The sequence below is a fragment of the Urtica dioica genome, chromosome 4 (assembly GCF_054948205.1).
Source record: "Urtica dioica subsp. dioica isolate 48M chromosome 4, U.dioica_male_clone48M_v1_H2, whole genome shotgun sequence".
NCBI lineage: Eukaryota > Viridiplantae > Streptophyta > Magnoliopsida > Rosales > Urticaceae > Urtica > Urtica dioica.
Genome location: NC_142759.1, coordinates 15,333,693 through 15,350,447, shown reverse-complemented (window position 1 = coordinate 15,350,447; position 16,755 = coordinate 15,333,693). Strand labels below are relative to the sequence as shown.

The window sequence follows — 16,755 nt, the reverse complement described above, 5'->3', positions numbered from 1 at the left end:
AAATAGCTGCAAAATAATTTTTCAGTATAATTATAAAAATTAGAAAACAAAAAACAGTTTGAGTGAACACCGAACAAAAAATGTTACATTCACCAATTTAACGGTAATTTAAGAAGCACCTGATGACCAAAAACATAAAATAAAATAATAATAAAAAAAAATTTTAAACTTGAAACAAAATGGAATTGAAAACGACAACAGAGGTACGAGACTTCCGCGAGAAGTTTTAAAAAAGTATTTATATCCGTCTCTGACACGACCAAAACAATTCTCTTACACTGTACTGTGTTACCAGTGACTTACCACACTGAAACCGAGCGGGAAAAGTCGAACTCTCTCTCTCTCTCTCTCGCTGTTCTTCAACAAGCTCCGACCCTAACCTTTCTCTCTAATTCCACAACCACCATTAAAATGGGGGACCAGAACGATTTCCAAACCACTCTTCCCGAATCGTTGGAGAGGATGCTCCGCGCAATTTGCTCCAAGCACAATCTTCCGTCTATCGACGCTGATGCGCGGCGGAAGCTGGCCGCCGCCGGCGAGGAAGAAGCTCTGCGCGTGCTCAAAATCATCGCCGCCTCCGCTTCCGTCAGAAGTCTCCCCGGATTCGTCGTCTACCTCCTCCGCAATCGCCAATCCTCGACTCCGACGCCGCCGCCATCGCCGTCACCGCCTCAGAGAAACCCTAGCATCTCCGGTTCTCGCGATCGCAGTATTCTCTCTTCTCTCTCTCTCTTTCGATAAGGAACTGGTTTTATAAACTTGTTGCGAGTGTAAATTGTAATTATCGTTAGTGGCTTGGATTATATATATATATATATATATATATATATTATATAATATAATAATTTTTTGTGGCGGTCTAGATGATTCTGTTGAATCGGACGTTTTGAGGGGAAACGGGAGAGCGGAGTCAGAGGCGTTGGGAGAGTTGGAGTTCAGAAAGCAGTTCTTGATTCTGAACTATATTGGCGGGTAGTGTTTCGATTTTAATTTTTGGAGTTGATTGGAAGTTTATTGATTGCTTTAATGGTCATTGAGTTTTATAATTTGGAATGTATTTAGAAATGAGCTTCAGCATGTCACTACCGCTGAAGAAATCAGGGATTTAAAGAATCTTCAAATGAAAAAGTTTGAAGAGCAGTTGTGGAAGCGCTTTGGTGAGAGATACGTTGACCGCCAAGATCGTCGCGTGGTGAATTTTGAATTGAGAATCTTTGAGATTGAGATTGAGATTGAGAATCGTCCAGTAATTTTGTTGCTGTTGATATTTTACAGAGTAATGATTGGGATTCAGGAAGAACTCACGTTTATCATTGTCACGTTTCTCAAAACGGAGGTTACAGATTTAAGGTAACGGCTCTGACACACACGCACACATATATGTAAAGTTTAGTTCCTTTTTTCAGTTCAAGACTTCTGCTGTGTGTACGTATTAGGACCATCAGTTTCTAGTCCTTTTGCTTTCTATGAGTGCCAAAATACCAGATTTGTCGCGTTTATATGTTTAGATGTCCATTTGGTAATATTCCCAAGTTCCTTCATGTGTATATGGCATTGTTTATCACTACTAAATTCTATATCGTCATTTCCTTATATTACAGGGACCCTTTCTAGAGAGGACAAAGACCCATTTACAGAAGGTTGTGGGTGATGATAACGTTTTGATGGTCAAATTTTCCGAGGATAGTACCGCACGTAATCTGAACTATTCTGTGTATCGCAAGATAGCCAGAGAAGGGATTTTAGTTGGCCTAAGGTGTTATCGCTTCTTTGGTGAGTTCTAAGTCTCTCAACTTATAGTGAAGTGCCAATTATGTATACCAGCTAGATCTTTTTTGTGTGTGTGTGTGTGTGTGTTTCTCCTCGATGTTTTGGATGGTTGTGTCTTACACCAATCTATGAGGAAAGAATGTGTCATCAGTTCACATGAACGAGAATACTTTCTCTTACTGTTTGTTTTAATTAGATGTATAAAAGGCCACACACCTAATCCTGCAATTTCCCGAGGGTCTTTTTTTCTCGTGATAGTACTAGGATTCATGTGCTCAGATAAGTGAAAGTTCATGTGGGCATATTTTTATTTGAATTGAATTCAAGCATGTTCAAATAAGGAGAATATAGCATGGATTGTTTCTTCTTCATGCCTACAAAATCTTATATGGCTGTGTCTTTTGTATCTCTGACGGCATTTCAAAGTTTTAGAATCCTTGATTTTCACATATATTTATTCTTAAAATTGAATAATATACTTGGATCAGTTTTTAAAGACGGGGGGAAGGAAGAGAAGAAGAAAAATCCAACTTCATCGCCAGTGAAGTGCTTTTTCATCCGCATCCATTCAGATGCATCAGTTGATCAGAATGCTTCTTATATTTTATCCAATAAATCGTTTTCTGAAGTAAGATGGTTGTTTATGCATGCACATACAGTATCTAGTGTGTCTGCCTATATGGCCAGGTATGTTTTAGCATCACCGTTATCTTTTAGATGGCCTTACTATTACAAATTTCATCAATCATTTAACGTGCCCTTGTAAATTTCAGGTATTCCTTGATTTTGTCCAAGACTCTTAAAATGAATGTTGATCTGAGCACAGTGAAAATCAATATAACAGAAGATGAATACTGCATGGTAGAATTCTTTGGCTTATCTCTTTACAAATCTGTAGTGTTCACTACAGAATATATCCAAGTAAATAACTTTATTTTAAACTTCAGGATGAATCAGGACAACGTGTCTTTAGAGATGAAAAACCACTTATACATACAGATGGGACAGGATTTATCTCTAAGGATTTGGCATTGTTGTGTCCAAGAAATTTGCAGAAAGGGGAAAGTTACAAAGATGATGAAATTCAGGTTGGTTCTTTTATTATAAAAAATCATTAATTGTGTCAGAAGGGTATAAATTTACCTTGTTACCAACAATGGCTTTTAAATGTTCTAAATTAAAAGTCATCCATTGAATATATCAGTGAGAAGGAAGACATACAGACCAAGTTTGGTGTAAAACATTGATCAGATCAGATTGGCTATAATTTAGGAAATCTATTATTATAAGCAAATTGTATGCTTTAACCTTAAATTGTTTAGGCATTATAGTTTAGAGATTTGAAGCTGCCTCAGTTCGAAGAGGAAAAGACGAGTCTTACAAGTATCACTGTAGTTAAAAAAAATAAAAATAAAATTCAGTCACTTAAGTTTTTTTGTATATTTAAATTTGTATATTGAAGTTTTCAGAGGAGAATAATCGTATATGCTTCTTATTGAGTAATGCACGTTTACAGCTTAATAAACAGAGAAGGATAACCTTACTACAAATCTAGGATATTCAAAACAGAAAATAAATATAATTTGAACCAAAATAATGTTGATCCTTCTAGAATATAAATAATAGAATTCTTCTATGTATAAATTTCAATGGAAGAAAATAATTTTCGTTTTGCGTCGTCTGCCAGTAAAACGTGTAATCAGAAAACATAGTTTTTACATTCTCACATTATTGTCATGTAGATAATTAGTAGCCCCAATGAGCATGCGGAGCGAAAAGTTGCAGAAAGGGAACGGCTAGAATTTGGGACACAAGAACCAGTATGTGTAGATGAATTTCTTTACTTCTCACACACACACACACACAAATCAAATTTATTTTTCTTTAATAGACTTTGAAGCTCATTTGAAGTGCATTAAGATTGTGTATTTTACATACTATTTCATTTTTCTTTCCTCTGCTCTCTCCAGCCTATGTTGATACAGTTCCGAATGTTTAACAATGGTTATGCAGTCAAAGGGACATTGCTTGTGAACAATAAGGTAAGTCTTGCATATTTCCCATGGAAACTATAAATTTGCATTGCCTCACGACACAAGCACTGTTTTTATTTCGTGATATTAGATCATCAGAGCCGAAGCTTACTCTTCCAAAGTATGTATGCTGCATACTGGACTCATAATTTTCATCCACCGCTATAATTGGCTCTAATATATTTTTTTTGCAAATATTTTATTTATTTCTTAACGGGATGAGACTTTATGCCTTAAAACCGAAGGTCGTTTGAATTGACTGGATACAAAGAGAGAAAAGTCCCATTTTTTTTAATTCTAATTTCTGCTCTGAATTTTTTAGCTTGAGCCAAAAACGATCCAGATTCGGCATTCAATGATTAAGGTTTGGCCAGACCCTAAGCTTTCAAGCTGTCAGTCGGTGAACTCGCTGGAAATAGTCGGAACAAGGTATCTCCTTCTAGCTCAACAGACATATCTATATGATAAGCATATATTTTTGGGGGGTGTTAATGTAATCCAGGCTCGATATATAACGCTAAATTAATTAACTCTGCCAACATGATGGAATACTTTTAACTTATCTACTTGCTTAAATTGTAAGCCGGTTTTTGTTTCAAGTCCTCATGAAAATAATACTAACAAATTCATAGTGCTTCCGGAAACAATTTAGTCTACTGGTAATGTTTCTCTTTTATTCTTTCTTTAAGAAGCTTATTTCCTTATATGTTTTCAACAATGAAAAACAAACATTAGATCTCTAAACTGTGTTTAAACAATTAAAAGGGAACGTCAAAATGTTTCAATCAATGTTCTGTTTCTGTTTTACAATATGATGCATAATTAACTGTTGCAGCAATCCACCAAAGAAATCCTTCTTGTCAAGGTATTTAATTGCACTCCTCAGCTATGGAGGGGTGCCTGACACTATTTTTATGGATTTACTCGGGGAAGCTTTGAAAGAAGCTGACTGGGCTTTCACCAAAAAGAGACCCGCTTTAAAAGGTATTCTAATATTCCCTGATATGTAATGGGTTTATTTTGTTTATATGTGTAGAAACTAAAATAGATCTTTGACACTCCTTGAATCAGGATCACTTTCCTGTAAATTCATATCTGCATGAAGTTACTTGTACCTTTTTCCCTCTTCTTCTTCTGATGCTCTTCATCCTTTTACTCTATTTCATTTGCTTACAAAAAAATTCAGCTGCTATGAGCTATGGGAACATGGACGATGATTTTACTGTGGCTAGAATGATTCATTGTGGTATCCCTCTTGATGAGTCATACTTGCAATATCGCCTTTCCATATTAATGAAGGAGGAGAAAAAAAGTCTCAGAGGAGGAAAAATTCATGTACCTGATTGTTTTTATTTGATGGGGACAACCGATCCCACTGGGAAACTAGAAAATGATGAAGTTTGCATTGTTCTGTAAGTCTTATTCCTGCCTTGTATTGCACATCAAGTTATTCCTGGCTCGTGTTCTGTTTTTGTTTTGTTCATAGGCTAATTCAAACGAATGCACATATTCATATTCGTCATTTAAAAATTATAGTATCTAACTACATTTTGTGTATCATAAGAATATTTTGTCTAGTCATGTAATACATCATGTTTGCTTAGAGAATTTTGTGTTTGTTTGATGATATATCTAGGGATAGAGGACAAGTTTCTGGAAAAGTACTAGTGTACCGTAATCCAGGTTTACACTTCGGCGATATCCATATTTTAAAGGCGACTTACGTGGAGGAACTTATATCATTTGTTGGAAACGCAAAGTATGCTATATTCTTCCCCAGAAAAGGTCCAAGATCAATTGCTGACGAGATTGCTGGGGGTGATTATGATGGTGATATGTACTGGGTTTCAATGAACCTCGAGGTTCGTGTATATATATATATATATATATATATGTATATATGTATGTATATATGAATATATGCATGTATATATGAATATTTTGTTTTTCGCTGTTTTTAATCTTCATTTTTTATTTTATACACCAGGTTAAGATAATTCCTAGATTTGACCAACATTATTCTGAATGTGCAACATTTCTAGAAGCACTTGTCTAATATTTGAAATGTAAACTTTGAGGTTTTTGGCGTATTGACTAGACTAAAATGATAAGTCATTGTATTTACGTTATCTTTTGCTTCTGCAATGGCATAAAGAGAAACTTCAAAACATAATTTGGTTAAAGTCAGAGATCAAGTATCGTTGTATCGATTAATTTTGTAAAATGTTTAATCAAACAACACTGTTCTTTGTGCTGATCACTATAAATTACTCCAGTTTTTGAAGCATTTCAAAGCAAGTGAACCTTGGATTCAAAAGCCCTCAACAGGCAAAGTTGAATCTAGAAGACCGGACCAGATTTCAGCTGAGGAATTGGAGGATGAGCTTTTTGAGCTCTTCTTAACTACTAGGTTTACACCGAGGTATGTTTTCCTTAGGTGGTGTTGTATTGTTTGTCTATCAAGGCTCATGTCACGTCAAATATGCACTATCCTGTTGCTTTCTCTGGTATTCTTTTATGCCTTCAGTGTGAAGCGTCACTGACAAAATTGGATGAACAAAATTCTATAATGATGACGGGGTACAAGAATTCCAAATTACGTTCTCCTTTTCAAATCGTTACCTGATTTTATGCTCATCTCTAAACTGATGGTCATCTGGGCTCAGCGTTTTTTTGCTTATTGATTAGGCCAAACTTCAACTAAACAATTTGGCAATGTCATAGCTTTTATTGTCCTTTGATACTTGGTGATACAAGTTGAAAACTTTCTCAGCTTCTGTTTTCAGGATAGCTTTAATAATCTGTTTTTCTTTTTCAGTTTTGCTAAAAGTGAAGCAGCTGACAGCTGGCTTGCACTGATGGATCGTTATCTAACTTTAGGCGATGATTGCACTGAAGAGAAAAAGGCTGTCAATGAGAATATAAACAAATTAATTGATATTTATTACGATGCCCTGGACGCTCCAAAAAAAGGAACAAAGGTTAATTCTGTGACTTCTATAGCCATTTACTTCCTTCACTGTAACTCAGTTGTTTCACTTTATACAGGTTGAGGTACCTAGAGAGTTGAGGCCAACAAGGTTTCCTCATTATATGGAAAGAGAAAACTCCTTTCAATCCGAGTCCATTTTGGGAAAGATCTACAATATGGCTGATGCATTTGAACCGGAGGACCATTCGAAGAAAGGAAAGCCCGTCTCTTTTTCTCTGTTGTGAACAAAAAAAACTAGTTGTATATTAACACGTCATTATTAACAGAGATTCAGAAGCTTTCATCTTTCGACGTCGACATACCTGAAGATTGCTTGATCAAATGGGATGTGCTTTACAAGAAGTACAGAGAAGAAATGACCGACACTCTGAAAATCACGGAGCACAGCGTAAAAAATGAGGCTGCCGACGAGGTTATAAAGAAGTATAAGAAGGTAAATACACCAGACTGTTTGAAATTGATGACAACAAAAGAGTACAGAATATGAAAAACAAGGACACACAGATAAACGTGGACAGGAAAAAAATAAATAAATAAGAGAGGGTAAAGGAGAGAAATTCACTATGTTGAAAAAATTAGGTAACAATTTGGAGAGAAGTGATTAAACCCTAGTCGCGAATCGTATATGCGGGATTCGGGTCTCACTAAAACTCTTACACAGACCAGAGGATTAACTTTGACATGTTACTTGTCTCCTTATAACGTCAAGACTCTCTGTAACATAGCTGTTATACGGTGCGGAGGAACTTGAAGCGAGTATGAGGAACATGGATGACATACTCAACGAGGCTCTCGCGATATATCACTTGACCTACGACCATGCTGCCGGTCGAGGCAGCATCAGCAATTGTAGCTTTGCATGGAAAGTCGCCGGTTCGGCTCTTTTCAAGTTTCACCACGATACGAAAAGCGCTGTCACCGGCGAAAGAACATTTCCCATTCTTGAATCCGTTTTGAAGGAGATCTTATGAATTGACAGGTAAATTATGTATATATATATTAGATGCAATGCATTATGTCAGGTGGTAGCAAACAGATTAACCTGATATGTGGATCTACGTGAAATCTCAAACTTCTTAGGGTAGATAAATGTGTAGAAGTGAGTATTTACAGGTGCGAGCGACCCCGACGGCTTGTTCATAATTTGAAAACTACCGGTTTCATAATATTTTCAATGCGTGTTCCTTGGTCATTGTTAGCAAGTTAGTTGACAAGTCCATCAATTTGACGTTGATTATATGATGTTTTGAAATATGATCCAAAATTTCAAGAAGCCACTGTTTAGAATGCGTTTTATTCTACGAGTGGTTATTATTGTCGGACAACGCACGTCATAAAGCTTATGAATGGATCGACATAATTAAGAATAGTTTATGTTGCGTCATAATTAAGAGTGTAACATAGCTGTGAGTTTTCAAAGATGTAATGATTTTACCCTCCAACCAGAATGGTTCCACTTTACTATGTCGTGGAGCGTAGCAATGAATATATTCCTCTTCGTGGTTTAGTACGAGAATGGGACTTAAACTTTGATATTTTTAACTAAAAAAAATTGATAAATCTATTACTGAATTTATTTGTTACCATAACAGTTTTTTTCCATAAAAATGAGTAATGACAGATTTAATAGTAGATGTAGATAGGGAAAAAAAATCATCTTAGTTCATTTTGTTTAAAAAAAAAAAATCGAGGATACTAATGACCAATTTCCAAACATTCTATGTATGCTAAAATGAGGTACGAAAATACTCTAATTTCTACAGAATTTTTCCGTCAATTAACTTATTTTCCTCCAATTATTATGTGTGATCAGTGGGGTCCCAACTTTGTTAATTTGTAGTGCATTTAACATAGTTCATTTATGTCATTTTAGGTGTTTTTTATCTGCCACATTTTAACATATTGATTTCCACTGCGTTTGTGTTAATAAGAAGAGATATATGACACGTATGTATGTATTAACTCAAATTAGAAGAGATACATTAAAATTTCATCTTACATATATAATAATAATTAAAAATCTCATTTTAAAATATAGTTACTATTCTTGATTTAAATTAACCCGCAGCAGCGCAGATTTTTAAACTGGCAAAAGTTTAAGACTCCGTTTGACAAGTGACATCTTTACTTTCAGATATGTAGAAGATAATTGGAGTCCCAAAATCATGCTCGCGATTTTTACCACATATAGCCCTTAAAATCGTTTTGACAAGAACATAATAAAGGCATGGATAAAATCAAAATCTCTTTTAATGAAATACACATGTTGGTCGATAAAGTTTATTTTAGTGCTCAAAGTTGTATGATTAATATCTTGTATTATTTTTTCTGTCTTTCTAGGATCAATTATTGAAGCTATTAGTGGTGAGGTACAAGAGTCTTTGAATATCCACAAAATATTCGCAGCCGTCTCCAATTATCCACTTTGTGGGACCTTCACTTTCAGAAAGAGACATTACTTAGACGACTACCAACCACTCACTCACCATCTCCCCTAAAGTCCTCCTTGGCCGCCATGAAGTTACCTTTTAACCTTTTTTATTTTTATTTTAAGCCAGTAAATTTCAGTATTGATGTTACAATTTCACTTCTTTCACTTTGTTATTATGACTTGAGTTTACTGTCAGATAACGGACTTAAAGGCTAAATGTCAAAAAATTAAATGGAAAAGGGTTATTAAGTTAAATGGCCTCCCGAAAATAGGCAATTATTTTTTAGCCTATATTATGTTAATTTATGGTTAATAGTCACATCTATTTATTTACAGTATAACAAAATATCAAAATGATCTCAACTGTTCCCGCCCATTTACACACCGAAAATAAAACCATTTAAAACAAATATATGGTCAATAATTTCTGCTCAAATCAAGGCACAAATCAAGGGATCATCATTAATTACAAACGAAATTAAACATTGCGCACCACAAAATCCATTCAAAACAAACGCACCACAGAATACGCCAAGATGCACCCTCGTCGACAGGCTTACCACGGATATTTTCTTCTTTTGTCATCTTCTTTCTTCTCCGGGGAGGCAACGAGAAGAAATAAGATGGTAGCAGAAGAAAAGATTCGTTTAAAAGATAAAAATATTCATTTGTCCACGCCGTGATGTCGGCCATGGTGTTCTCCGCCTTGGTCATGCTCGACGAGAGCAATCAAAATTGGGATTAGAGGATTTCTTGTATTATGATGATTTTTCATTTTTCTTCTTATTCTTCTTCTTCTTCTTCTTCTTCTTCGACATTGCTGGTGGTTTTGAGTGCATGAGATATGTTTTAGTGATTGTGAATTTGTTGAGATTTTGGTTCTGGTGTTTCTTTTCCAGTATTGTAAATACGACGTTGATTTACAGTTAATACCAATTGTTTCATCTTAAAGCATTATAAAAATTAAGATGATTTACAGTATATTCGTGTAAATATAAAACTGATTTACAGTATATTCGTGGAAATACAAAGCATATTTACAGTATATTCATTGTAAATACAAAGCATATTTACAGTATATTCGTGTAAATAAAACTGGAAAAAATTTTTGTAAATAATTTGGACGTTCTAAAATATTTTGGCGTCCAACTGAGATCATGAATATCGTAATTGTAATATTTGAATTGTTTTTCAAAATAAAGTCAATAAATGAGGAATATTTTGCGGATTGAATATTATATTTTGCCACAAAAATAGAAACTGATTGCCTAAGGTCAATCGGTAAATCTTCTATAACCACACATCCAAATCTTCTATAACTACTTTCCTAATTGGTTTCTTTAAAAAAAATTAAAAAAAACTGCCTTATTTATTTAATTCGAAATTTGAAAAAAAAAACTGCCTAATTAATTCAATCTACCGAATTAAATAAGGACAAAAATGTAAACCTAATTTAATTAATAAGCTGCCACGTAAGCAATATGGCTATTTACAGGAAATTAATGAAAGGTTGGCTAAAAAAAATTGCTAGTGTTTAAAATGGCTACGCAGCCAATTTTTTGTAAAAAAAATTGTGAAAAAAAGGAAGACGTAACTCAATAATAAAAGAATTTTTAAGGGGAGAAAGAAAAAGGTGTAAAACTAGTAGTGTAATATAATTTTTGAGTTTTGAGTTTGACGCCTGTCACGGAGGGTATTGATAAACCGAGGCCACGTGTAGTACTGACGTATGCCAAAGCAAAATTCAGACCCTCAAACGCCTTTAACACGTGACACCTGTCGTTCAACAAACGCATTCATACATTGCACAAATACTACTTCCATTCCATGGTAATTAGATATTCGTAAGAGGTCACACAAAACAACAAACAAACAGCCATTCGCGCTAAAACACATTTTTACCTTCCGTGGTGGCCGTTCCACGTGGATCGTGATAATGACTATTGCATTTTAATATTACCAATATCAAACTTTGTTTGTGTTGTAGTGCTTGAGGGTGATAAAAGTCATCGGTCCACTCTATATATTTTATATGCACATGTTCAGTGGATTAACGTATACAGAACAGAGTTTACCAAAGAGAGAGAGAGAGAGAGAGAAGGACAGAGCAAAGTGATACACGAGGTTAGTGAGTGAATAATAATATTGGACATGGAAAGTACTTTGAAGGAGATGAGAGACGGAGCTTCGGTTCTGGACTTGTGCCCCAAATCCACCGTCGGCGGCGGAGTTGAGGACGTGTACGGCGAGGATCGTGCCACGGAGGACCAGCTCGTCACCCCTTGGACCTTCTCAGTCGCCAGGTACACTACACAAGTGCTTAACTCTGTTCTTTTTTGTTACTAAAAGTTCATAATTATATTTCATACTGTCTGCTGGTTATAATATTGCCCGATTCTGTTTAATGGGTTTCAAGGAATACAGAGTTGACTTATCGAATATTCCAGGATGTTGATAATAACTAACCCACCAAAATTTAGAGAGCGGCTAAATAGAAGAAAAAAAAAACATTGTAAATTATAAGTAAATAGCCATCTTGGCTTCGTTAATAAAATCTCAGTGGCTATTTATTTAAAAATTACCAAAAGTTGGTTGTATAGTGTTTATGGAATGAGATTGGTGATGATGATGCAGTGGATATTCTCTGCTGAGAGACCCACAATACAACAAAGGGCTGGCTTTCACATACAAAGAGAGAGACGCTCATTACTTGCGAGGGCTTCTTCCTCCGACAGTGTCGACTCAGGAGCTTCAGGTGAAGAAGCTGATGCACAACATCAGGCAGTACGATGTGCCTCTGCAGAAATACGTGGCCATGATGGACCTTCAGGTACTCACTCACTCTCTCTTTTCCACTGCTCTCGCGATTCTTGATTTGCAAGGTTCTTGTGGTGTGTATAGGAGAGGAATCAGAGACTGTTCTACAAGCTTCTGGTGGACAATGTGGAGGAGTTGCTTCCGGTTGTTTACACTCCCACCGTCGGTGAGGCCTGCCAGAAGTACGGAAGCATCTTCCACCGCCCCCAGGGTCTCTACATTAGCTTGAATGACAAGTAATGAAATCCTTTGGACTTTCCTTGACTTGTTCGGATGGAGGGAAAATTAGGAGAGATTTCATTTTCCATTTTGCTCATATTTTCCATGACTTTCAAACACAAACATATAATTTTGATGTTCCCTCTTATTTTCCTTTGCTCTGATGTTCCGGGTTTCAAACGGAGCGTTTTTAATGTTGTAATTCAGAAAGGTAATTTTTTTTTTTTTAACTTGTTTCCAGGGGAAAAGTTATGGAGGTATTGAAGAATTGGCCGGAAAAGAGCATTCACGTTATCGTGGTGACTGATGGCGAGCGTATTCTGGGACTTGGGGACCTTGGATGCCAGGTAAATTGTTGTTGTCATCATTTTGAGTTCCGACCGGATCGGCAATGTTTCTCTGATTATGATTTTAAAAAATGTATTCAGGGAATGGGTATCCCTGTAGGCAAGTTGGCTCTCTACACTGCACTTGGAGGTCTCCGTCCTTCGACTGTAAGAAAAAGCATAAGAAACTTGTTCAAGTTTTCATTTCTTGCCCCACAAGTTACGATACTAGGGTTTTGTTTCCTTTTGTATAGTGTTTGCCGGTAACAATTGATGTGGGAACGAACAACGAGCAGCTGTTGAAAGATGAGTTCTATATCGGTCTCAAGCAGAAGAGAGCCACAGGGCAGGTCAGCTCTGTATATTTTTGTAATTTTGATTCATGAAAAAATAGTGGCTATATAATTAAAGAAGTTGACATTATATCCAGGAATACGCTGATCTATTGCACGAGTTCATGAGCGCCGTGAAGCAAAACTACGGGGAAAAAGTTCTTGTCCAGGTAGTTGATTTTTGCATTACTACTTGCATCATATATTGATGACCTCTTTAGAACTACGTATCATTTGCCAAGCTTAATGTTAAAATTTATTAAATCGTGACTTCAGTTCGAAGATTTTGCGAACCACAATGCTTTCGAGCTTTTGGCGAGATACGGAACCACTCATCTCGTCTTTAACGACGACATTCAGGTGTGTGGAGAATTATTTTGAATAGCAAGCTTGATAATACATTTTTTTTTAGTTTCTTTAATTAATATATATATATATATATATATATATATATATATATATATTAACTATCTCCATATTTGTTCAGGGCACGGCATCGGTTGTTCTCGCTGGAGTTGTTGCAGCGCTTAAGCTGATCGGTGGTCGTTTGGCTGATCACAAGTTTTTGTTCCTCGGTGCCGGTGAAGTAAGTATTCTCATTTTTCTCTTTTCTGTTCTCTGTGTCTCTGTATCCATTGCTTCTTCTTACTAGACGCAAATGATTTCAGGCTGGGACCGGTATAGCAGAGCTAATTGCTCTCGAGATGTCGAAGCAGGTATATATATATATATATATTGATGTTGCTTTTTCTGCATATTGATTTATTTATGTTTATCGTCTGTGTGTATGATAGACAAAAACTCCAGTGGAAGAGACGCGTAAACAAATATGGCTCGTCGATTCAAAGGTAACAAACATAAATGAGAGCCTCAAAGCATAGGCTAAAAAAAATGGAAACCTAAATTGATTCATCCTGATCATGCAGGGACTGATTGTGAGCTCTCGCAAAGAGTCGGTTCAGCACTTTAAGAAGCCATGGGCTCATGAGCACGAACCGGTTAAGGATCTTCTCTCAGCCGTGAAGGTATGTACTAGAGAGTTTCTCGGATTTGAAACCCGCATGGAAAACTTTGAAACGGTCGTTGACTTTTCGTTTGACTTCCCAGGCGCTGAAACCAACAGTTCTGATCGGGTCATCTGGTGTCGGAAAAACATTTACTAAGGAAGTGATCGAAGCTGTGAGCGCTTGCAATGAGGTAAGAGACCTATTCTTTGATTTGTGCCCCCTCAATTTTTTATATTTATATATATAAATTTATAAACTATTCTGAATAATTTGTGGGCAGAAACCTCTAATCTTGGCTCTTTCAAACCCGACTTCACAATCCGAATGCACAGCTGAAGAAGCTTACACTTGGAGTGAGGTACCGATGAACATTCACATATAAATAATACCTTTTGTGGTTTACCAAAAAAAATTAAAAAAATTCAAGACTGATTATTTTTTCTCTCGTAAAGGGTCGCGCAATATTTGCGAGTGGAAGTCCATTCGATCCCGTTGAGTGCAACGGAAAAGTGTACTATTCCGGACAGGTTGGCCAAATCCTATTTTCCGAAAACTTGTGACGAACTTCAGTGACTAATATTTATTTATATTCTCTCTGTTGTGATTTAGTCAAACAACGCATACATATTCCCCGGATTCGGACTGGGATTGGTCATCTCTGGAGCGATCCGTGTCCACGATGAAATGCTTTTAGCTGCTTGTAAGTTGTACAAAAACAACAACAGCTTCACAATATCAGAAGAAAAACCCAACTTCATAAACTAGAAATTATCCTTTCTTTCTTTGGTGCTTCTTTTCCAAGCATTTGTGTTGAGTGTTTCATGTATGAAACAGCGGAGTCGTTGGCAAAACAAGTGTCGGAGGAGAACTACAAGAAAGGGCTGATATACCCGCCGTTCTCTAACATCAGAAAAATCTCCGCCGATATCGCTGCCACCGTCGCTGCCAAGGCTTACGAACTCGGTAAACAAGACAAACTCCTCGGCCATCTCTTTCAACTCGTCATATGAACTAAATTTCCTCAATAATTAATATGTTTTGAAGTTGATTATATGTGTGTGTGTTAATGTGTGTCAGGCTTGGCAACTCGACTTCCTCGCCCGGAGAACCTGGTCAAATATGCAGAGAGTTGCATGTACACTCCCAGTTACCGAAGCTTCCGTTGATTGTCGCGATTGAGCTTCTTCACTGTATTGGTATTCTGTGTTTTGTTTTGTGTATTATCTTTGACGAATAATCCTCTGGGAAAAAAAATGAAAAGAAAAAGGAGTCCAGTCCAGTACTGGCTAATGAAATATGTGGTGTTGTATGTGTTGTGTCGTTATCTGTGGGCGGTTCTTCCTTGTATCGTACGTAAACTTTTTATGTGTTGCTTGTTTTTCAAGTTCAATTATATGGTAATAAGTTACTCTCTTTTTTCCTCTCTCTCTCTCTCTCTATATATTTTTTCGTTTCTGTAGCGTTGTTTTTGTATTCATAAAAAATAACTTTATTCTATAGGAATAATATTCACCGGCCAAAATGCTATTTCTCATATGAATTATCACTCGGAATGTGAATCATAAAAACAATATACCTAATGATTTCAACTCTAATTCGAAAAAATATTAAAAGAAAACAATAATAATAAAACTATCATAGTGCTTTCGGACCTGAAATTTTGAAGCAAATGATCAGTGTCACATAATTTCTAACTATCTTGGCTTATCCACGGCTCTTCGATCATTGTGATGTAGGGCCCGCTCAACTCCTCCAGGTCTTCCCCGTGAAACGGGTTATCGAGTTGAACGTCGAAAGAAGAATTGTTCCTGAGCTTAGGGGTCCACGTATCGCCCATGCGCTTCTCTTGAGAAAAATCAGCTCACTGGTAAGAGAGACAAGTTTGGAGAGCAGATATGAGAGCTTGATATAGATTGCGGTCATGCATTTCATCATGACCTCCGACAGCCTATTTGGTGTTTCTAGAATGTGCTTGAAGATTTTGTATTCAAGATGCTCAAGAGAAATGAGGGGAAAAAAAGGGGTGAGCTTCGGCATCAGACAAAGTGAAGTCAATTTGGTCAAATTTGACCAAAATTATTAAAGTAATAATAAAATAAAATGTGGGTTTTAAAAATATGATAGGTGCGTTTTATACGCGTTAAATTCCTATTTTTCGGCTTGAATTTCACGCGTTCTCGAGTGATTTTTAGTGTGTTTAATGTGTTTGTGAATGATTTTCAGATTTGAGGGAGTATTTTGGTGTTAAGGATGTAATCCGAGCAATTCAAGGCGATTCAGACATGTTTGGGCAATTTAGAGCAAAACAAGAAATACGACGTCATCTTCTGTACGAGTTTGAGATTTTGAACTGAATATTTTTGATGATCCAGTTCCAGATTTGGCACCATATTTTTCTTAGCTTTCCAACGCATATTTATTTGTAAAAATCGGACATCGGAGCAAGAAGTTATGGCTCATTCAAAATTACTGTGCAGTTGTCCAGTTTCTCTACGGTCCAAAAACACTATTTTCGTTAATTACCCGATTTTTAAGCGTTTTTTTAGCTTTTGGATCTCATCCAAAAGTTCATATTGCTCCAAAAAAAAAAACACCCCTAAGCCTATTTAAAGGGTCATTATAACCTAAAAACATTCATTCACACATCTTAGCCTGTATTTTAGATTTTATTAGTTGTTTGGCATGTTCTGAGAGAAGAGGAAACCAACGAAGAACACCACCGCTCGTCGACGAATGACAATCGCGAGTCAACGTTTTTCCTTCTAATCTTATTCCTTGGAACTCTCTTTTATTTATGCTTTATTTTGATATGAGTTTTATGGAGT

At 36.2% G+C, this 16,755-nt stretch overlaps 2 protein-coding genes across 3 annotated transcripts; both read left to right on the top strand.

The window, feature by feature from the left end:
• Positions 1-272: 272 nt before the first annotated feature.
• Positions 273-9,464, top strand: LOC149400779 (putative RNA-dependent RNA polymerase 3). Of its 2 annotated transcripts, none has more exons than XM_089611717.1 (20): positions 273-712; positions 867-975; positions 1,066-1,195; positions 1,279-1,353; positions 1,605-1,776; positions 2,262-2,460; positions 2,547-2,634; positions 2,721-2,861; positions 3,516-3,593; positions 3,744-3,815; positions 4,129-4,235; positions 4,642-4,790; positions 4,993-5,218; positions 5,443-5,668; positions 6,083-6,228; positions 6,625-6,787; positions 6,855-6,993; positions 7,065-7,231; positions 7,524-7,777; positions 9,139-9,464. In XM_089611717.1, exons 1-19 carry the CDS (start codon positions 412-414, stop codon positions 7,767-7,769), a joined length of 2,934 nt encoding a protein of 977 aa, XP_089467843.1. In that variant the 5' UTR covers positions 273-411; the 3' UTR covers positions 7,770-7,777; positions 9,139-9,464. The 2 variants fall into 2 exon arrangements, with proteins under 2 accessions (XP_089467843.1, XP_089467844.1); XM_089611718.1 differs by lacking the exon at positions 9,139-9,464 and adding an exon at positions 8,933-9,049.
• A 1,759-nt stretch (positions 9,465-11,223) lies between these two features.
• On the top strand, positions 11,224-15,353 carry NADP-ME1 (NADP-malic enzyme 1). Its single transcript, XM_089611719.1, has 18 exons — positions 11,224-11,532; positions 11,864-12,059; positions 12,131-12,282; positions 12,507-12,612; positions 12,694-12,759; positions 12,846-12,941; positions 13,022-13,093; positions 13,200-13,283; positions 13,411-13,509; positions 13,592-13,639; positions 13,718-13,771; positions 13,850-13,948; positions 14,031-14,120; positions 14,211-14,288; positions 14,383-14,457; positions 14,540-14,630; positions 14,765-14,893; positions 15,008-15,353. Exons 1-18 carry the CDS (start codon positions 11,381-11,383, stop codon positions 15,094-15,096), a joined length of 1,776 nt encoding a protein of 591 aa, XP_089467845.1. The 5' UTR covers positions 11,224-11,380; the 3' UTR covers positions 15,097-15,353.
• The last annotated feature ends 1,402 nt before the right edge of the window (positions 15,354-16,755 follow it).